This window comes from Ciconia boyciana, chromosome 3, assembly GCF_034638445.1.
Source record: "Ciconia boyciana chromosome 3, ASM3463844v1, whole genome shotgun sequence".
Taxonomy (NCBI): Eukaryota; Metazoa; Chordata; class Aves; order Ciconiiformes; family Ciconiidae; genus Ciconia; species Ciconia boyciana.
Genome location: NC_132936.1, coordinates 71,853,641 through 71,875,691, shown reverse-complemented (window position 1 = coordinate 71,875,691; position 22,051 = coordinate 71,853,641). Strand labels below are relative to the sequence as shown.

The 22,051-nt window shown below is 37.6% G+C and overlaps 1 protein-coding gene across 1 annotated transcript in view; it reads right to left on the bottom strand.

Moving 5' to 3' along the window:
- SYNE1 (spectrin repeat containing nuclear envelope protein 1) overlaps window positions 1–15,622 on the bottom strand; it is a 270,199-nt gene extending 254,577 nt beyond the window's left edge. Inside the window, exons 1-4 of the mRNA XM_072856086.1 lie at window positions 15,544–15,622; window positions 12,930–12,991; window positions 2,472–2,567; window positions 513–596 (exon numbers count right to left, since the gene is read on the bottom strand). Coding sequence (XP_072712187.1) covers window positions 513–596; window positions 2,472–2,567; window positions 12,930–12,991; window positions 15,544–15,622 — 321 coding nt within the window. The remainder of the gene's footprint in view (window positions 1–512; window positions 597–2,471; window positions 2,568–12,929; window positions 12,992–15,543) is intronic.
- Between the last annotated feature and the right edge of the window lie 6,429 nt (window positions 15,623–22,051).

Below are 22,051 nucleotides of genomic sequence, written 5' to 3'. Positions count from 1 at the left end.
CTGAAGTCCTGCCAAGCTAATAAGGGGTCACGCTATTCTAAATTTTAATGTTTATACTTTCAGGGAGTAGAGTTTTGCATGTACAACCTAGTGAAGTTCATAAATCTATTCTTTCAATTATAAATGCCTCTACTGAACTGAGGATCATTGTTCTTTGCTGAGAACAGCAACAGAACAATGGAAAGTAGGGAAAGTAGGGAACAACAGGAAAGGAGGGAACATGAGGAGCTGAAGAACACATTAACAAAAAAAAGGAAGGAGATCATCCAAGGTGATTTTAACTAAAAAAAAAAAAAGAAAACTAAAAAGAAAAGTTTTACCCTATGCATTCCTACATATTAGTGTTGACATTTTTACTTTACAGCAACTTTTAGGCACTGTATAGAAACTGAAGACTGCATACATAGCTCCAGTTTTGGAGAATAAGAACAGGTAGGTGGATACAAATCATACATTTAAGGAAAGAAATAAAAAAATAAGGAAAAAACAGGACTAAGTGCTACCAAACCTACCCGTCTTCCTTCTAGAAACTTAAGAGCTGTGCCAATGTTGGCAACCCAGTGAATTCTCTTCAGCTGACGTCCCTGCTCACAAGGCTTAAAGAGAAAGAACAGTGTAAAATCCAATTAGATTTGTGCCAATTTGCTGCAAAAAATGAAGTTACATATTATTATAAATGCCTATGTACATAACTTAGTCTGATTTACATGTTAAAATGTTCCTTGGAACAGTCAAATTCTATTTATTTTTGCATATACTAACAGGAAGGACTGACAGATATAGGGGACATAACTGTGATAGTTCTATTATTAAAAAGTTATAAGATGTCTTAATAACCTTGGGATGCAACCTGTCGGCTTCAGCCCATAAACTTCATCAAATCAGAGAACTGTTTTTCTTATGTAAAATAAACTACTTCTCTTTTTATACATACAAATACACACATGTATATTTGAGAGAAGGCAACATTCTCTCAGTAAAATATTTTTGTTTGCAAAGTAGAAGTCAAGGTGGTTGTTATTTTTAAAAAAATGTCTGCAGTGAAGACATTTTACCTAGAGGATTTTTATCCATTCTCTCTCATACTTCATTGGTGATAAAAAACCCCAACTATCACAAACCCCCACTGAACAATGAATTTTGCTGAACTCCAGACACGTAGGCTAAAAAAAGACAGAATTCTTTGAATTAAATCAAGAACACTTCCTAGGCTTCTAATACTCTACAGAGGCATTAAATTCCCCACTGAGTCTTGTATTGTAATGCAAATATACCACTACTATCATTTAAATTCGTGTTCATAACGTTACAAATGGATTTAACAAAGGCCTGCTATAGATTCTGAAATTCCTCTTGCAGTTACTACAGAATACCATCTTCTGCTACACCTGACCTTTAAATTAACCAGACATTATTCTGGTTCTGTGATATCTCTTGTCTTTCACTAATTAATGTAGGCAGGATACAATCCAATGAAGTTCACTGTAACAGGTGCCATCATTAAAATTCTTTTCCTGTTTTACTACTTCTGTTTTGCCACAAGAGGGAGACTTTCTGTCTTAGACGAACAGAAAGAGACAGGTATATTTCAACAGAGCAGAAACACACTTGAAAGTATAGCTTTTTTCCCATCTTACAGTAAAATCAGTCTTGCAGTCTGAATTACTACCTAATTTTGGGTATCACCTGCAATCAGAACAGAGATGAAAAATTAAAAAGCGGCAAAAGTGTGGCACTTGCAAGTTGCCTGCCTGTGAGGGAACAGGTAACGTCTGAACCCTAGAGCAAGCTGAATGACAGACTGATGCCCTGCTTTTTCAGATGCTGCCACCCGATCTTCAAGCTGGTTTGGAAAAAGTGAGAGCCCTTTGCCTAAAACCCTTTCATTTTTCTCCCACTTCACATGCGCAAAACTAGCCTGGCTCCCAACTCCCAAGAGACAGTCTATTTGCCATGTACGCACCATGGCCTCTGTACACAACTTGGCTGTGAAAAAGCCATTTAGCATCAGTTAAGGTTATTTACAGTAGCAGAGCAGCTGTCAAGGTAAATGGATATAAGACCCCATGAAATTTGAGGAGCTCACAATTTTTTTTTAGAGAGAAAGCCGTAAATTTAACAGGAAAAGAGTGTCATTATTTCTTCAAGTTGTATAGAAGCAGCTTGAAGTTAAGATCTTGTTTGTGTCATAGTAGTAACACCCAGATGAATTGCAAAGACTGATACAAATAAGCCATTTTTTACGAGTTAATAAGACAAAATTAATAGAAAATGCATAAAATCAAGAATGTCAGTCTGTAATCATCTTCGTTTGTTTGTTTTGTAACCAGACAGCCCACGCTGTGAATAAACTTACTTTGCTATATAGCAGTCAGGTTTTTTACAGTATTCAAACATAGAAACATTAGAAAATTATATCCTAGAGAAGTTATGCAACTATCATGTATATTCAGAAGGAAGGAAGTTCTTACCAGCTTCTGCCCTGAAAGAACCTCCAAAAGGGCAATTAGCATTACCCCATCTTTGATATCTTCAAACAGATCATTCACCAGCATGGGAGGATTGCGCTGAAAAGGGAGAGGACTTCAGATATTATAAAGGCTCACCAGCATTACACCATACCTCCCTTCCTTTGAAACAGAAACAAAAAGATTGGCTGGTCCCCTTCTTTACATTTTATAATGTTTAATAGCAATGTATCATTTAACAATTGCTTTGCCACCATATTGTTTAACTATTTAACATTTCTGGTGCAGGACTGTAACACTAGATGCTTTCTGCCACTAATGATAAATGGAAAAACCTCCTGCTCCCTAAAACAAGCGAAGAAACAGACCATCAACTGCCTATGAGCCTATAAAATATGCACAACTTAAGGATGTACAGTCCCATTTCAATCTATCAGCATATTTTAAGCAGTGTTAAGTATTTCACAGAAATTTCACTTTCTCAGTCTGACAAATACAAGGAGCTGTATGAAGGAAAGACCCCTAAAGCAGTGTGGCTGGTTGAGCAATGCTGCTACTTTCTCACAGCTGACAGTTGTTATACTACATTGCTGTATTTTCTTTCCTCTCCTCCAGGCCTTGCAGTCTTCCAGTGCTGTTAGCACTGTGTCAGCTTCTACTTAAGACAAATTGCTTAACATATGTCTTTCTTTACATTTGCAAACACAACAATGATAATACTGAAAAATCTGTAAACAGATGATGTTTTAGGAATTTTGAATAACAAGGTCACATCATTAAACTCTATCTTCTTAAATACATCCCAGTTTGTGGAACTATGGCTCTCAGCTGGTCAGTACTTTAATGACCACAAAATATCTCTTAGAAACAAAAAGTTTAGACTTGGTCCAGCTGAAGTAAATTAAACAAACACCCTCTAGCTTCCATGAGCTTGTCAGCATTCATGTAATACTAATGTTTATACCTGCTAATTCACCAAAATGACAATCAGACTACAAAATTCTTGAAATTACTTTAGGTTTAATAATTTACTTTTGGGGTAAATTATTAAAAGATGAATGTACAACAACTTGATCTATTACTTCTGTTCTGTAGAAACATAGATTTGAAAAGATGAACCTAACAAATGAAACACTGCTCTTGAAAAGGTAGAAATGCTATAACAGATCAGGAGAAAGCAAAGGTTTCTAGTTCCGAAAATCAAAACACCCTGTCTTCATTGTTCAGCTTGGACGAACTAATATTTCAATGAGACATAATTTTGGCATAAAGTGGAAAAAGAACTCCTCTGCTGAAAGCAGACTTCATCTGAGATTTGACGTGCTCTAATAGCCACAATAATAAGAGTCTGTTATGTCGTGTGTATAAAATAAAGCAATATTAAAACTCATTATGAGGGTATATTTAATCATAGTTCTTTTTTTTTCCTAGCAATGCAATAGATAATGGATCATGTTCTCCCTTAATATAACACCAAAGAAATCAATGGAGCAAACAGGTCACTGGAGACTAATTTGTCCCAATCTTGCATCACAGGCAGTTGACATAAATGCAATTAATTTTCCTCACCTTCTATGTTATCATTTCCTGTTTGAAGTTTGGAGCAGCTTTGGTTTTATCAGTGTTACTGCATGATATAATATTGAAGAATTTTGTGCTAAAATAATTCAGCAATAAAGACAAGAGAATTATAGCAGCTGACATCCTAATCCAACAGGAGGTGAAGGCCAAAAAAATCTCATCACCTATCTAAATGCCCCAGTAGTGAGGTTTGTCTCTTGAAGCTCACTCTACAGTAATGAAGAGAGACAGGTTCTTATAGAGGGTGATTTAGGATACATTTAAATTGGAGGATAAGTGAGATTTACAGTGCCCCACAACCTGGTGCCCATAACGTTCCTGTTAGATGACCTGTTTGAGCACAACACAGCTTCTTTCCAGCTTGAGCTGTTTGGTATCCTTACTCTCAAATCAGGATACAAGCCAGAATTTGCCTCATCCCAACATGCAGTCAAAAGTTATCTGGCATTCATATGCAAACCAAGTCTGGGAAGCACCTCTGGTTTCCACAGTGCATAGCTTCACACTGTTGATATAACCTCTGATCACCCATGTCAAGCTCTTGCTCTGAACCACCCTTCACTGGTCGCTCCTTACTGACAGCAGTTACAAAACCTAGATTTGCACCCTAACTGAGGCATGGTACTAAGGTAAAAGTATCCTGCAGTATCCAGTAAAAGTATCCAGTACAAGTATACCTGAAGACATCATCCAAGTAAATTAACACCTACAGTACTTTCCTTTCGACATGAGTCAAATATTGGTTTGGAGAAAACTAGGGGAAGTATGCGAAAGCACTGAATAAGATGAGAAGCAACAAAGAAACCAGCAAATGACTTACACCAAAGTTAGTAAGACCTACTGCTCTGAACTGTGAGAATCACAACAATTGTCCATAAATCAGCAGGCTGAAATGTACTTTTTGTTGCTGGAAGGTTGCATAATTACAAACACTGCTAGTGTTTAGCAGCACACACCATGTACCTTAACACCAATAAAACAGGAACAGAAGGCAGGTACAACAGCTGTATCACAAGATCTCCTGTATGAGGCTCCTCTAATATGGAAAATTAGTTAATTATACAGACTGCCAAAAACGTTTTGCATATTATGCTTTATAATATAATGTTTTTCACTACCTTGAAGATGTTAACACCTAATTACAAGGAGGTAAGACACTCATTGTGTTTCATAAATCACTTTTTCTTTGCTACTCTGGGCACGTAGCATAGAATTTACCCTATTATTATGACTCCAGTCTCTCTCAGAAGTATGGAATGAGTTACATTTTTAGTGGCATATATAGAAGAATAGATTCCTCTTTTACATAAGGATTCCGTAGATACCAATCTTATTCTCCGTGCTGACACAATTCAGGAAGATACACATACACTAGCTGACACTGAGAAGTTCATACACCCTTATTTATTGTATATGGACCATCGCACAGGATGGCTCAAGCTACTTGACTGTTTTTCCAGGCAGATCCTCTACTGAGATTAACACAACATCTTCTCTTGGAATGGATAAATACGTACTCCTTGGCTGCATATATGTCAAATGAAATGAAAGGAGAAAGTGAAACTGTACACTGCTTGCTTCTTAGCCTCCAGAGAAGAAGGGGTTTTTTTAAAGCTGTATTCAATTAAAATCTATTGAATACTTTTTATTCTAGAGACTTTACAGGACTTAACACCTATTTACTTAGCTGCCTTAATGCACCGTCAAAATACTAACTTTAAATCACTAAAAGCAAGGAAAGAAAACTAACAAAATTTTGTAATCTTGAAAATGTTGAATGTACTCCAGATTCTGGCTTTTTGCACATAAATGTATAGCTCTAGCAATGCAATCAACTGCAATGATCCTAATATACTGTATTTCAAATGTTGGAAAGCCTGTGCAAATAATTTAATAAAGTCATTTTTAAACCAGGAAAAAAGAACATTTAAAAAGTATATGATGTAATCTCTCAAAATCCTATAATATTAAAGAAAAGCTGTTGTTTATTGAACAAAACTCTTTGGGGAAACTCAGAATATACTTCGATGAACAATTGGACATTAAATCTACAACTTGTCAGGTCTACACTGATTTCAGATGCCTTGGTATTTGATTTTGTTTTTTCATAAGCTTCTTCAAGAAAGCAAATAGCAAAATAACACAAATGATATGCTACATACTGCATTGCATGTGTTCTATTAAACACTCATTTATTGCAGTATATGCAATCACAGTAGTGTAGTTTATAGTGACAATGACATTTAGGAACAGTCATGTCACAAAGAGGGAGGCACACTCAGTACAAGTAAATTCATGTGTTCTGTAGGAGGAATATGAATTAATTGGGAATGAATCTTAAAGGTTAATGAACCAGATTTTTCCCATATTAAATATTTATTTAAATAACTGTATTTAGAATTGATGACAAATGGGAACTGATGAGGAAATGCTTTGCTTAAACTTGTTGCTCTTACGAACTTGTCTAATTTGCTGTAGTGTTCCAGAAATATTCTGAATGATTTAAAGAACTGAACATCAGTACATATGAAAAGGATTTGACTGACAAGCCTCAAAAAAAGAGATTTATAACAGACCTGCAATCTCTAGACGTTCCTCGTCTAACACAGTAAAATAAGATTTGTAAAATCCAGACCTCAGATATGGAAGCAACATATATTTGCTAAGCTTCACTCTTCTAGTCCAACACTTTTTCTTGCATTTAATTTCTCATTTGCACCTTTGCTACAGGAATCTTTTCCTCACACCCTGTACTTAACTCCTCTAATGAATAAATTGTACTATACAAACAACAGTATCTGCATCATAACGAATGCCAGTGCAAACATTGGAAACTACCTCTGCTACACTAATTTTCAAATAATGTTTCAAAAACTGCTGAAAAAATGTGTGAAAGCCTATCCACATGCACAAACAGGAACAAATCTGTGTAACTACTGAATTTGTCTCTGCAGGGAAATACATGTAAGAACAGGAAGGAGAATGTGAAATTTCAGTTACTCTGTAATAGCTGGCCCACCCCTCTATCCCGATTTAATTCCTAAATCCTTAAGCACATAGGGTTCATGTTCCTTGCTGTTAATAACTATTTTTATGACTAAAGTCTGAAGGACTCAGCCCTAAGTTTTACATGATTAGTTTAATCACACAAATTAATTTAGTGTTCACTGTTTAACATCAGAGGTTACATGCAATACTAGTGAAAATATACAGTGACTGTTGGAGCAGAAAACTGCCAGTCAGATTTTCCTCATCATGCAGTCAAGATGGACATTAGCTTAAATTTTTTCTGTGTCAGTGACTAAGATACTGGGAGCCTCTGTTTTCGCATTTGAAAAAGACAAAAAGACACAGAATTATTTAGTTCATTGATGAAAATTGATGAGGTTTTTTTATGAAGACCAAGTTAGATTCTAAGACCAAACTATCATCGCTGACAGCATTTTGTGAGAGCTGTAAATCCTGATATACCCATTTCTTTTTCTTCCTTTATTTGCTATAAAACATATTGTTTTGCGATTTCAAAAGCCTTAATGTAAGGTCTAATGCCCAGGTTTAATTCAGCATTATGAAAACATTGCATAAGTATAATTTAAATATGTTCACCCATTCTTAGTTTTATTTTTCTTTTATATCCATCCTCTGTTTTTATTTATTGATGTGTGCATCCTTTTAATGGAAATACAAAATGAATAATAATTTATTTCAGTATATATTTGTTGTTCACTCTATGTAGTGAGTTTACAATGATACTTTGGTGAGTACAAATACTGAAGTTATCCCTACACCTGGGAACAAAGATGTTATTTGATTGGGTTAAACCAATTTACAGTCTGTGTTCCAAAGCTTTGAAACTACTATGTCCCAACATTTTCACCAAAGATGATAAAGGCAATGAAAGGTGTATGCCTCTGTTGTTTTACAAAGAGGCATGTTTTTCATCTTCTGTACTCATCTAATCCACTATCTAAAAAATCAGCATAGGCAATGAAATGAAAAACATTTAAGTAACTGCTGTTCTGAACGGATCTAATGTCTCCTTTTTGACATATTTTGTGTAACTTTGTTCTGTGTTTTAAACTTAGACTTTGAAAAGGTGCCTCAAAAGATACTCAGAAGCATACTCAAATTATTTCTGTCTTTGAAGGCTGAGACTGAGAGGAGGGAGGTCCAGTTCTAGAACCTTAGAGAAATATGAATAAATAACATGCAATTAGAAAACTTCTTGTCCTGTTCCCATGCATATCTCATTTATCATTAGCAGAACTGCACAGATGCACAAAAATTAAACTGGATGGCCAGAAGATAGATCACATTCATTTGGTAGCTTGGACCCCAATTTCTGCAAGTGGGTGGCAGAGAAAAGAGACAATTTCCAGTTGCTGAGTCTCATCAGATTCCCAAGTCAGAATCACAGAATGGATTCGGCTGGGATTAGGGAGACAGACAGCAGAGGGACAGATGCATCCTAGAGCTAACAGCTCACCCAAAATGAAGCTGCATTATACTACCTGTTAGTTATCATACTTGCAGCTCTTTCCTCTGTGTTTGTCCTGTGGGACATTGCCCTGTGGGTGAAGGCACAGCTTGCACTAGGGCTGTTTTATTTCAATCTGTCTTTGTGGTGTTGCATAATTAGCCGATGTGAAGTCCTTTACCTGTCTTCTGCTTATGGAAGAATATACCTTTGAATTAGGAAACATAATTTCAAATGGTAGCATTCTATTGTAAGAGGAAAAGAGAATTAAAAAATCATACCTCCCTCCTACTCCCTTTCATAAAGTTCAGTTCACCAGTACTCATTTAATTTATCTGTTTTGTTCATTCTTATTTATTTGTATCCATATTCTCAAACCCATTCTTAACTTTATAGTTAAAAAGACAATTTTTTTTTTAATCTATTTGATGGACTTAACTTAGTTACTGAATTAGTTTCTGTTTCAGTTTACAGCATGACTTTTTAAAAGAAAAGCATACACTAAGATTTTAAAGATTAGCAGTGAACAATCTTTCACTCAAAGCAAACCCTGACAAACTATCACATCCTGCTTTACATTCTCAAATTATTAATTGTTCTAGGTTCTACCTAACACAATCAAATCAGTTCTGCATTTCCATTTCTTTCAAATCACTACCCTTCACAACGTCAGAAACTGCTTTTTTAAATCCTCCTTTGCTCTACTCAACCAAGACAGTATAAGGATGAAAACTACCTTAGTAGATTTTCCTTTCTTTTGCCATCAGTAAACCCATCTTTCAAATTGCTACAGTGAAACCCCATCAATCTTTGCTTAGAAAACATTAATTTCTCCTGGTTTTGAGGTTTCATGCAATTACTCACCATCACTTTTTCAAAAACATTCAAACTCATTCATGATGGAATATTTCTCCAGATAGCCAGGGTGTTAGTTACAGATACTTTAGTTACAGTTTTCAGTTTTTTTCTTATTTCGTCCTATTACTTTTTCCATTACTAATTTTACTAGATTAGTAAAAATGGCAACTATTAAACTTTCCTCCAAAAATTAAAGGAGATAAACCCAAAGTTTTACAAGAGTAGCCAAGAAATAGAGAGCCAATTTGAAGTGAAGTTACTGTTAATTTTGAAGCCTGTATATATTGAGTAAATTCAGCACAGTAACTCTGGATTGCATTTTGGATTACACTGTAAACTGCAATCTGGCAACTAGCGTATGCACACACACACAAGTAAGGGAGCCAAAAAAGGCTATGTATTTGAAAAAAGTAACTCTGTAAGTTCACCTATAATTAATTATGTGGGTAACACTTATATGTCCTTGTGGTGGGTTGAACTGCTCTCTCATTCCCCCTCCTCAACAGGACAGGGGAAGAAAACAAGATGAAGAAGCTGTGGGTCAAGATAAAGACAAGGAGATCACTTACCAGCTACTGTCACAGGCAAAACAGGCTCTACTTGGGGAAAATTAATTTATTTCCAATTAAAATATATTTGGATGGTGAGAAACAAAGACAAAATTGAAAACACCTTCTCCCCACCTAACCCTTTTTTCCCCAGACTCCATTTCACTCCTTCACTCCCAGCTCCTCTATCCCCCAGAGGCGCAGGAGGATGGGGAACGGGGGTTGTGCTCAGTCCATAACAGCTTCTCTCTGCTGCTCTTTCCTCCTCACACTTTTCCCTTGCTCCTGTGTCGGCTCCTCTCCGGAGGCCACAGTTCCTGTCAGGAGCCTGCTCCAGCGTGGGCTCTCCAGGGGCCTCAGGGGAGTCTCTGCTTGGGCGCCTGGGGCACCTCCTCCCCTCCTTCTGCTCTCACCTTGGTGTCTGCAGGGCTGTTTCTCACACTTTTTCCCTCACTTCTCACTGCCTGTGCAGCATTTTGCCCTTTCTTAAATATGCTTTCCCAGAGGCACCACCAGCTGGGCTGAGGGGCTCAGCCGGGTCCTGCAGTGGGTGCACTCGAGCCAGCTGAAACCAGCTGTGTCCGGCACGGGGCAGCCCCGGCCTCTCCTCACAGAGGCCGCCCTGCAGCCCCCCACCACCAGCACGCGGGCACTTGCGCCCAGTCAGGTCCTACATCTCCTTCCATATTATCTAACCCCAGTGTAACTTCACTGGCTTTAACACTCACAGGCTCAAGTGCAGAAGTGTGTATTGCTGTTTCTGTGCTACCAGTGTGAGGCCAGCGCTTCACGGTGTTCCTCGCTAGGTACCATTTTGGTAGATGCTCCACATTTTCTTGGGTTCAAAGACGAGAGCATAATGCAGACAATGTTGCCTAAAAGTGGGTCTCCTTCCAGGATTTTTCCTTACCACATTTCAAAGGCCTCCAGACAATGGAGATGTTACAGCTTTCCAACTTCTTTTGACATAATAAAAACCTCAACAATCTTTTATAAGACTCAAGTAACCTAAATATCGAATTTCCGGGTTACAATTAGGAACACGAGTGCAAGGGGAGCCCTGCGCGTTTCACAGACCCATCAGTATTTCCTACAGCTGTGATGAACTCAGAAAACACATTTCCAAACTTTCCAAAAAGATGACTAACAAATATTTAAAAGCTTAAGCTTTAAAAACTTAAAAATTTGAATGGCATGGGTCACTTCTCTTCTATTGAGTCTAATCTCTATAATCTATAAACAGTGCTTCTCCTGTGGCAGCATAACAGCATAAATGGGAAGCAAAGCCAGCTAATCTATACATCTGACTTAGGCAGTGAGGCAAACTTGCTGACAGCCATCAATAAAAGTATCATAGAAACAACTTTCCTGCTAAAGGGTGAATTAACCCAGACCAATTACTACCGGGTAGCTCAGGTAGCTAAAAGTGAGGGCTGTGGCTGGTTAACTGCTTGGTTTGAATGTGAGTATTTGACCAGCCTTTACAATATCAGACCTATTAAAGAAATATACGCCTAGATCACACAAGTCAAAAGGTCTGCCTGAGCCCTCACGGCCCAAAGGGACTAGTACAGTAAAGGTAGAGTTCACAACTCTTAATTCAGTGTAAAATATCTTAACTGAGCTACCACCACGACTTTGTCTGTTCCCAAGGATTAGTCGGTTATTACTAGCAAATTATCATTACACACACACATATATATACATATATCTAATTGTGAATTATTATCAGATATTATCGATCAATTACTAATGATGCAGTACAATTAGGAAATAGAAAAACACGAAATAAGAGTTCTTTTTCTCCTCTGACACATGTTCATGGCCTGCTTTGCCAACACTTAAACAAATACTGAATTTCTTTCCATCTTGGTTGAAGTAAATGGAACATATGCAGAGTGCTTAAGTTCTCTGATGCATGGGGACCTTTTCCAAGTACTCCAAAGAGAATGGGGGGGCAGACCTCATTCCCAGTGAGGATCCACCGTCAAGAAGTCCTGAAGAAAGCCGCCTTCTTGCAGTTGAATTTTACAATGTCAGTGCAGTTCATTTCACAGTAAATTCCTCAATTACATTCCTCAGTAATGTAAATAAATGCTGTTGCTCTAATTAGACTGTATTTGGTCTAATACAGTCTCATTAGACCAAATCACATGATATAGCTTTATATGGGCACCTTGCTTTGCTCTGTTCATTTTTGAGGGCATTATTAGCCAACTCCTTACACAGAAGGTAAACCAGTCCTCTTGCAGCTATTCTTTGCCCAATTTTCAAGTTCATTAATCTTTATGATTTAAAAATATGCATTTCAAAGAGCACCTCTGGTATTTAAATATTTTAATTTACTGGACTAATTGATAACTATGGTTAGAGCTGTGCTGTGTAAAAACTCTGGGAAATGCCAAATTAAATCTCACTGCTTCTGTTGTCAGATAAAGTTGGTACCAGTTGTAACTTAATACTTTTTAAATTGTGTGTAAATGACTGTCTTTATTCTGCTAAAACCAAAAAAGGAGTTGTAGGTTGTGGTAAGAAGAAGCAACAATAGTTTCATGATAAACCCCAAGATGCATCAGATAATTAATTTGGCACTGGATTCACGAAGCACTATTTACGTTTGTAACCAGTTCAGGATGCCTCTATCAAACTACACAACTGACTCACGTTTTATTCAGATACGCTATATGTAATAAGGCTAATATTTCTGTTTCATAGAAAGCAGTTTCAAATATTTCCTCTGGCTGGAACAGCAGCTACTGTACTACCTTTCAGTGTTGGCTAAAGGAGCTGGGCGGTTGCCTCACAACGCTGCAGCTGACCACTATCATGCTGAAACGGGTTCCTCCTCTATGGTGTACAGATAATGGTGATCCCTTTTTAAGTTTATGCCATTCTGCTCAGCCAAATCTTATACATTCTATACTCCAAGGCCTGTACAGGCATAGATAAAAAGGTTTGATTTAAAATAAAAAAAAAAATTTCAAAGCAATGTATTACCTTAGCCAGGTGAGTATTGATCCATTTTGTGAAAGTCCTTTTCTGCACTGACTCTTGCTCATCTGAGAAAAAAAGGAAATCAGTTTGATTAGGCATTGCTGAATCCTTTTGGATTTACATGATAGAAGAATAATATTCTCTATTGACAACAAATGCATTCTGCATTTGCCAGAAATGCCATTATGTTTTCTTGAGACAGTTAATTTTGCCTGTAACTACCCATAACAAGTACTTCATATTCTTATAATAACGCTCTGACACTTGACTATTTGTAGAGTTTCACAGCAAAGTTCAAGTCGTAACAAGTGAATGAACTGTAAGACACCATTTCAAATCTGAATGCTAAGGTAAATTTGACATCTAAGTACATATTATATTTACCTAAGGTCTGAGCACCTGGAACTTCTCTGTACTTTTTAACTAGAATCCATGTCTCTGACAGTCAAGTTGCTTTTATTTAGAAAATCAGCTAGAGACTTAGAAAAAATACTCTTAGCATGTACATTTGAAAATGTTTATAATATTGAGTTAAAGATTTGAAATTGCATTATCAAGCTTATTTGTCCTCTGGGAGATCCAGACAGGGAGGAGCCATTAGCTAGTTCAGGCAGTTTCTATACTGCTACTTACTACCTCCCTTAGTCCTGTCTTGAAGCACTTGTCTGATTTATAGTGAATTTCACTGATTCTCAGATAGTCCCTCAGGGACTGTTGCCAGCTGCATAGACAAAAATAGCTCCTGAATGAGCTCCTCCAACTTCAGCAGCCAGGGTCATGGCTGCGGAGGGAAGAGAATCACAGCGCCATAACCAGTCCACGAAGTCCTGTCCCTTGCTTGTGGGGAATCGGGCTTGACACATGGAATAATTTCACACCAGTGGCATTCAAGTATTTATGTTGGGAATTTTTCTTTCAAAAATAAAAGGAAATACCTATTTAACTGGAAAACAAATCATATTATTGCTATCATCAGTTCTGAACGAGCAGTTTCATTTCCCTACAGAAAATCCAAATAAATGAAATAGCTGTTAAGTATTTACTTTCGATAAGAACACACGCATGTCCCAAAACTTACAGATGGAAAATCTCATTTTAGATACTGCCTTTGCTACCGATTTGTGCAGCACTGAATAGTGATTTGGTCTCCTTCACATCTGTAAATTTAAAAGGGAATATTATTTAATTCCCTTTAAAGCTCTGGAAGAGATGACTAATGAGTTTGATATACTACTACTACTAAGCTCCTTGATTTACACTCACATAATGCTGCTCCACAATGAGGGTACATAAAGATACAAATTGTGGCACAAAATTCATCAGCCAAAATGTTATCTTAAGCAGGATAACGATGGCTCCCTGACCACATACGAGCTCCCAAAAAGTGTTTGTGCATTATGACTCCGGGATTTTATATTTTCTTTACATATAAACAATATCTCACATATAAGAAATACCAGAGGAAAAAAATAAACATATCTCTCCAGCTAATCTATTGCTAGATTAGCACACTTAATGTTTAAGAAAATAATTTTGCATTCTTTATCTTTTTTTTCTTTGATTTCATTGGGTAGGCTGTCTTACATAATTTTTTAAACTTTTATTACATTCTCAGAATCTACTTGTTGCACTGACAGGCAAGTTATGAAAATATCATGCAAAATACTGCATTGTGCTTCATTCAATACTGACTATTTTTGGCAAGGGGTGTCTTGTCTTCTTTATATGTGATAATTGTTTCTACATTCTGGAAAACAGATTTCTCACTGTATGGTTTCTAACCATGAACAAGATGTTTCCCTTGTGACATACAGTAAATGTCAGCTCTGCTCTGACAAACAGTTATACATACAGGTAGCCCAATTAATTTCAATGGAAGTACTTGCACACTTGAATTGGGTTGTGTATGAGTAGGTGTGGGGACAGAGATCAAGCACGCACAGAATCAGTCCAGCTCTGGCTTCATTCACACCTCTGTAACTTAAAATTCCTCAGCAACCCTAACATAACAACAGCATGCCAAAAGAAAAGAACTGGGCCTTTAGAAGTCAAACTTGTGATCAAAGAAATGAGTGCAAATGATTCCCTGATTTGCAGTTCCAGTGCATCCCGACGATTTAAGAAGCAGCCTTCTGACAACAACTGGAAATCAGAGAACCAGCTCCTGGCTTCTAAACATTTACCAGCAGAAGAACATACTCGGTTGCAGTCATATCAACAAATAGCAGAAATAGCCTTTCCAAACCATGTGTTTCAAAGGAATGTATGTGAGCAATATACTATTTATGAACCCTATTAATAACTATTACTAGGGCTCATAAAGAGCATGCTATTAATAATAAAGTTTCCTTTTCTATAGCATTTATTTTGTATAGGTTTAAAAGGAACAGATTTTACCACTGTAAAACCGATGCCTGAACATAATACAAGTAGTGGGTTGATTTTACAAATTCCATGATAAATAAGCTTTTTACAAATTTCCCTGGAAATTAATTGAACTGACATAAATTCTTCACAGAGGTACTGTTTATCTCTACCCACAAGACGCATGTGTCATACAGTTTCTTACACTCTCCCCACTTGCACGGACTGTCAGCTCCTTATTTGCACCACTTACCCTGCCGGTACTGAAAGAACCCAGGAAGCAGATTTAACGAGGTAACATTTCTGCCACCAGCACCTTTGTAGTGAGCCATAAGCACTGCTGCTCCTGCTGCTGCTGCTGTTGCTGCTGCTGCTGCGGCTGCTGCTACTCCTGTGTCATGTAGCGTGCAGCGTTTCTTTAGAATACAGCCAGAAGTAATTTTTCAAGAACAATCTGATTTTTTTCCTTCACTGGAAACGCAGGCCTCTGACACAAATCCCTCCACTTCCTCTTACGGGAGAATTCGCATGAAGCTAGACCTTAAAAACATCTTTATATATTCTTGCAGAGATGCAACAGCCAGACAAAGCCAGCTGTATTGGAAGTAGCAGTTCTGCTGGTCTCACTGCCATCATCCTTCTCCACTGTTTTCCTGTGGAAAGATTTTATTATCCGAGCACCAGCCAATCCGCTAGCGGAAACCTCTGATGTCAAGAGCCTGAATAATTCATCCAGGGACTGGGACAACCCAACTACACTGCCGATATCCTAAAGCAGCAAGATGTGTGGCTGCAAAAAGCAATGCAGTCTTCTCACCAGAGCTTTTGTAACCATATACTGCTCAGTAAGCATAAAAATGGCTGAATGGCATAGCCCTTCTCTAGGTTGTCATAATATAAAGGAAAGCAGCTTTTAAAAGCAACCACTTGGGTTCATCACTGCATACTCTATTTAGACATGGATGTCCTTCAGCTTTGCAACTGAAACAGTGAAGTGGAAATAATAGCAAGCCATGAATCTGAACGGGCATGTAGGCCACTTAGCTTTTAATAATGGATTTGAACTGTTGTACAAGAAGAATGAAACATATGTAAGGATGCACAGAATTTTTGGAGTGCACCTAGATCAGCCTGAAACATACTCAAATTTCTGATAATATGCAGTATTTTCTATTTCATAAAATCAGAGCACCAGAGCACTTGAACAGACTTTGTTTTGCTCTGGTAAAATTAAGGCAGTTATGAAACTGTGGAGATTCATATGTTGTTCACCCACAGGGGCCAACAGAGGAGTACACAATATTGAAATGAGAATAAAAGGCCCACTTTTAGTATGCCATTACAGTAAACGTATCATTATAGAGGTCGAATTCAAATTTCTGCTTTTGTAAAACAATGGCTCTGACAAGATAATTCTGCATCTGAAAGAAACGTTGCAAGAAAGTTTGGTTTTATTTAATCAAATGTCTTCCTTTAATCGGCCGGAAATATCTTCATATTTTTACAAACCTTTTCTCTACTAAAGCACCACCAACAGACTGCATTTTTAGGTTGATGAGGAAAAAAAGACAAATGTAATTGGATACGTTTACTTGAAAACATTTAGAACAAATTATTTTGAAAGATGAACAAAACCAACCATGTATCTTCGGACAGTTAGGAATACGCTGATGAAATATTCATCATGCATGCATATTATAATTGCTAGTATCATGCATGTCATATATATATACATCAGGAGACAGAGAAGAGCGGCATGCTTTCTAGCAAGCTTTTCTAGAGACAGGCTTCCTGAGCAGCACAGTCCCTGCCTGCTGGCTGCGGCAGCGGCCCCTCCCGAGCTGCAGAGCTCCATGTGCCACAGGTGCGTGCTGTGCAGCAGCAGATCGCACATCGAGCACCTCCTGCCCAAGGTGCTGGCGGATCGGGTGGTGGGAAGGCGGCTGCCGTGCAGGGTTGCAAATACAGGGTTCTGCTGCAAGGTAACACAAGGAGGAGTCTCACGCGCACAGTGAGAGACACGACAGAGCCGAGTTCACACATGCCTAATAAAAGCATCTTGATCGATTCTCAGTGACCTAATATTGTGGGGATTTGTTTTGTTCCTTACTTTAGTGAAATTCAGTTCAAGTTGCTCACAGCTTCTCATTTTCAGCATCCTTTTTTGTTTTCTTTGGTTTTGATACTTCTGTCCTGAAAACACCAAGGAGCTTGCTTTGTTTGTTTGTTTTCCAGGTCTCTGGCGCCTTTAGGAATACTGCTAAAACAACCTGGAAGAGCAGAGAAGTGTGCCAAACCACCTGCAATGCTTCAAGATGTCACTTGAGAACACAGCACAGAAAGCGGCAAAGAGCACCCCGCTGGGAAAGTTTGTTTGGTCAGCAGTATGGCATAAATTCTCTAAAGCTTTCAATAAGGTATATTATATAGCAATTTCCATCTTCATTAAGGACATTCTTAACTTAAAGCAGCTGTAGAAAAGCTTGCAGAGTCAAAGCAATAAGATGGAGACTTCACTTTATGAAAAGGAGCAATATTTTAAGCTACATAGTTTAAACAACACCACCGTAACAGATGGATTACCCCATTCAGGAGTACTACACGGAGGCAATGCAGGCTCATTTCTTTTCCTTTAAGTCTCCAGTTAATGTTTTTTATGGGACAATGCCAGGACAGTTTTGCTTTTTAAAAAACAACAAACAAACAAAAAACCTTGCTGGTAGCTGTAAAGCTAATATATTGTTTGTAATTTGCTAAGTTTAATAGTAACACTATACACTTTAGGAAGAAAAAAAGGATGAGGGAGCTATGGACAATGGGAGCAAAGTACGAAAGAGGGAAAAATTGATTTCAGCAGCCACTGCAATGCAGTTGACAACAAGACTTAGCAGTACTGGTACAAAGAATGGGAATATATTTTTAAATACCTCATGCACTTAGGACTTTTCAATTTTTTCTATTTTAAGGAGAAAGACAGGATTTGTTAAAGTGTGGGTTTGGGATATATGCCTCTATTGAATGTGTTTTATCAGTGACAGTGAGACAGTCCTGCTAACAAATCTGTTATCTAAATTTCCAAGCTTTGAGATCTAGGTGCACACACCAGCCATAACCTGCTCCACCACTGAGCACCACTCTGCTCTCCATCAGTTTCTGCAGAAAGGAAATCCATGCACAAGGGCTAGAAGGCAACGAGTCATCCTTGGCCAAACCCCTACTAGGGAAAATGGTGGGGATCGGGTCTCTGGGGTTTGCACCGGCATATACCATTGCTCAGTCTAGAGGTAATGTTAGTACTGTGGTGTGGGAGCCAAAGGTTTTATGTCATTTGGAATAGTGGAAGTAGAGAAAAAAACCCCACATACTGGTGGAATAGTTACAGAAAACTGAAGTGTGGAGAAGCAGCCTCACAGCTGCAGAAATAGGGCCTGCTGTGCAGCATGCTGCTGGACAGCAATTGGCATGCTGCTGAGAACTTTCTGCTGTTACTGTCTGTCTGAAATGTATTTACAAAACATGTGATTTGATTTTACACATTTCTCATTTATTCCCTTCATTTCTAAGACAGAGAAGGTGTTTATCCAGCCACTAGTTAGAAAGATATACAGAATGATTGAATTTATCACCCAAAGAAGCTTGCATTTAAAAAAAAATCTGTGTATAATCAAATACAAACCAAACGAACCAATGTATCTTCTTTTTGTTCGTAGTCAATTTATTCTTATGCAAGCACATTCACTGATCAGTCTCTCTGGAAGCACTTGCTGGGTACTGTGCAAGGGGTTTAAATTTTTGAAACCTGGAAACTGGGAAGTTTAGCCAGCGCCAGAGAGTTTGTGCTTTAACTCGGGCTGTTGGCTCCATCTCACAGCAGCACTTAGACTGTCATAGAATATGTTTATACTGTGGGAACTGGGAGACTTCCAGTCCATAAATCTAATGTCATGCCCTGTTGTGCCCATATTCTCATATGTACATGTCAAATGTTCCTGCTCCATCCAGACATACATTATCCCTCACTTTCCTGTGCTCTGGTTTTCATAGGAAGGAACAGAGCAGGAACAGAGCATGGTGCACTGATATAATCTTGATCCTTAGAAGCCAGGACATAGTCCGGACATAACTGTACTCCCTGTAACTGCTCTTCACATTGATCAGAAGGGCTTCCCTCAGCATTTGGAGAAACTAATGGGAACAGCATGATTTCTGCAGTGGATTGGAAGATATGCCCAAAATGTCATTTTTCTGACTTCGTGCATCTTTCTCGTTCCTAGTCCTTACAGCACACTTGCTCCTATTTTGTGTTTTGAGTGACTAAAAAAAGAACTGTAATTAAATTGTTCTGCTCCATATTTTGCCTGGATGGGCTGCATTTTGTTCTTCTCCACGTGTAGAAGCAGAATCTATTCAGAACTAATCAATGAATGTATTTGCACTTTATGTTTACTGCATTTTTGCCTGTGCTGCTGCACTACTGTTATTCTCATCATCCCCACTAACTGTTGTCTTAATCTCCATACATCTGTAAATACATTACTCACTTTCATAGTATCTTCACTCGACTGAATACAGTAAGAAATGAAAAGAAAACCATTATGAGCTCATTTAATTAATTTTTAAAAGCAGTATTCTGAAGAAGATATTAATTAAAATCAGGATACTCAGCATTTGAGATGATTATGTGCAATGGCTTCAGTGCCTTCTGAAAGATTCAGGATGTGCTGCTCTACAAGTGTCTGTTTATTCACCAGTCTGGCATGGGTGACAGTGAATTTAGTGTTCACACGCACATATCTTTTCCTGGATCAATACACCAGGTGAAAACAGCCTGATGCAACTGATCAGAGTCAACTTGGCATTTGTTCTTTTAGTTACTTATTTTCCTTAATAGTATACTTAAAGAGATGTTTTGGATGATGACAAATCAGCTAGAAATCTAGAAAATCCTGTGAAGTTCATTAATAGGAATAACTATTCTACTTTACAAGAAATTACACTCAAATTTCAATCTATCCATGCTAATAAATAGGCACACCAGTTTAAGAACGAATTTTTCATAAAGACTTAAAGATTTAAAGAGACCCTGATGAAAAATCATTCTTTTGCCTATAAACTCTCTATCTACTACAGTAGCATCTGCAATGACCATAATAAAAAAATGACCTAAACAAATATTTGTGGTTTTTTCAGTTCACTGCAGTTCTGCAGTTGGCGTCATGTTACCATTTACACATTTTACACATCTTTCTATTGACATTAAAAGCTTCTGTATAATAACCTTTGTGTGTTGTTGATCCACTCCCCTAGAAGTTTTTATAAAGTCAGATTGAACAAAACATGTCTTATTGAAAAGAAATCTTTAATTTTTAACAGAAGTCTTAAATACAAGCAGTGCTCCCATCAAATCATTTAAAGGTCTTTAAAATCTATCCAGATCAGTACCAGTATGTCTACAAGTATCTTTGTTAGTTAGGGCTTTGAGTAGTCATTCTACAGTCAAGAAGGGTACTTAACATGCAGTTAAACAAAAATATCCATGATATCAGATGGAAGGTAGCATATGTTTGAAAACTGAAAGCATAGGCTCCAATTCCATCTCTTACTCACTGTATGGCACTTACATGAGCTCCTAAACAATGGAAAGTTTTGTTTACCTGAAGCCAACCATGTCAGCTAGGCAAATTACTGTAACAGTTGTCACTGATTTTCAGTAGATTTGCTAATATTATATGACATTAATGGGACTGTTCACAATGTTAAGCACTACAACCTGGAGAAACACTGTGCAAGAATGTTTGAATTTGAATGTTTAATGTTTCTATTTAATAAGGCACAGAAACTTAAATGTACTGCACCAAATACACCACATGGAACAAATTTCTACTACCAATGGTAAGATTACTATTTTCCTATGCCTACAGTGAGTTCAACAGCCTAAAAGCAGTGGAGAAAATTTGACTCAGTCATGGAAGAGCTCAGAATCTACTGAAATAAATCAAAACTAATGGAGATATAGTAGGCACACACTGTCCAGGAGATTAAATCAGGATGTAGGGGTGCAGCATCTGTAATTTATACATAAATCTGTGCAGAAAACCAAAATATACATAATGATTCTGTCTTACAGTAAAGACATTCCACAATCATATCTCAGTTCTGTTTATGCCTAAGTTGAGTGAAATGACAATGGTTTACTAAAGGTTTACAAAAATGTAGAAACCTCTCTTTATTCTGTGGAAAGTCTGGGTAGTTTTACTCTTGAGATCATTTTACTATTGTTACACATATGTAGACATGAAGCTGTATGAAAGTCTACCCAAGGGAAAGAATGCAATTATTGTTTTTGAAAGCTTGGAGGCATGATAATTTTAAATACATTTAGAATTAAATTATTAATTCTCTACTCACATATTCAGTTACTTTGAACTCAATAGGTTCAGTAATAGAAGTAAATAAAAGGGCTAACTACTTAAAGAGTGGCTACAAGAGGCTTTCTTCACAAGCAGTCACATGGAGAAGACAAGAGGCAATGGGCACAAGTTGCACTGGGAAAGGTTTCATCTTGATATAAGAAATAGATTTTTTACAGTGAGAACAATCATTCACTGGCACAACTTCCTCAGGGACATGGTAGAGTCCCCATCACTGGAGGTGCTCAAGATGCGATTGGACAGAATGCTGGATAATCTCATTTAGGCTCCCTTTCCCATGAAAGGTTAGACCAGATGATCTTTCGAGGTCCTTTCTAGCCTGGCCTGTTC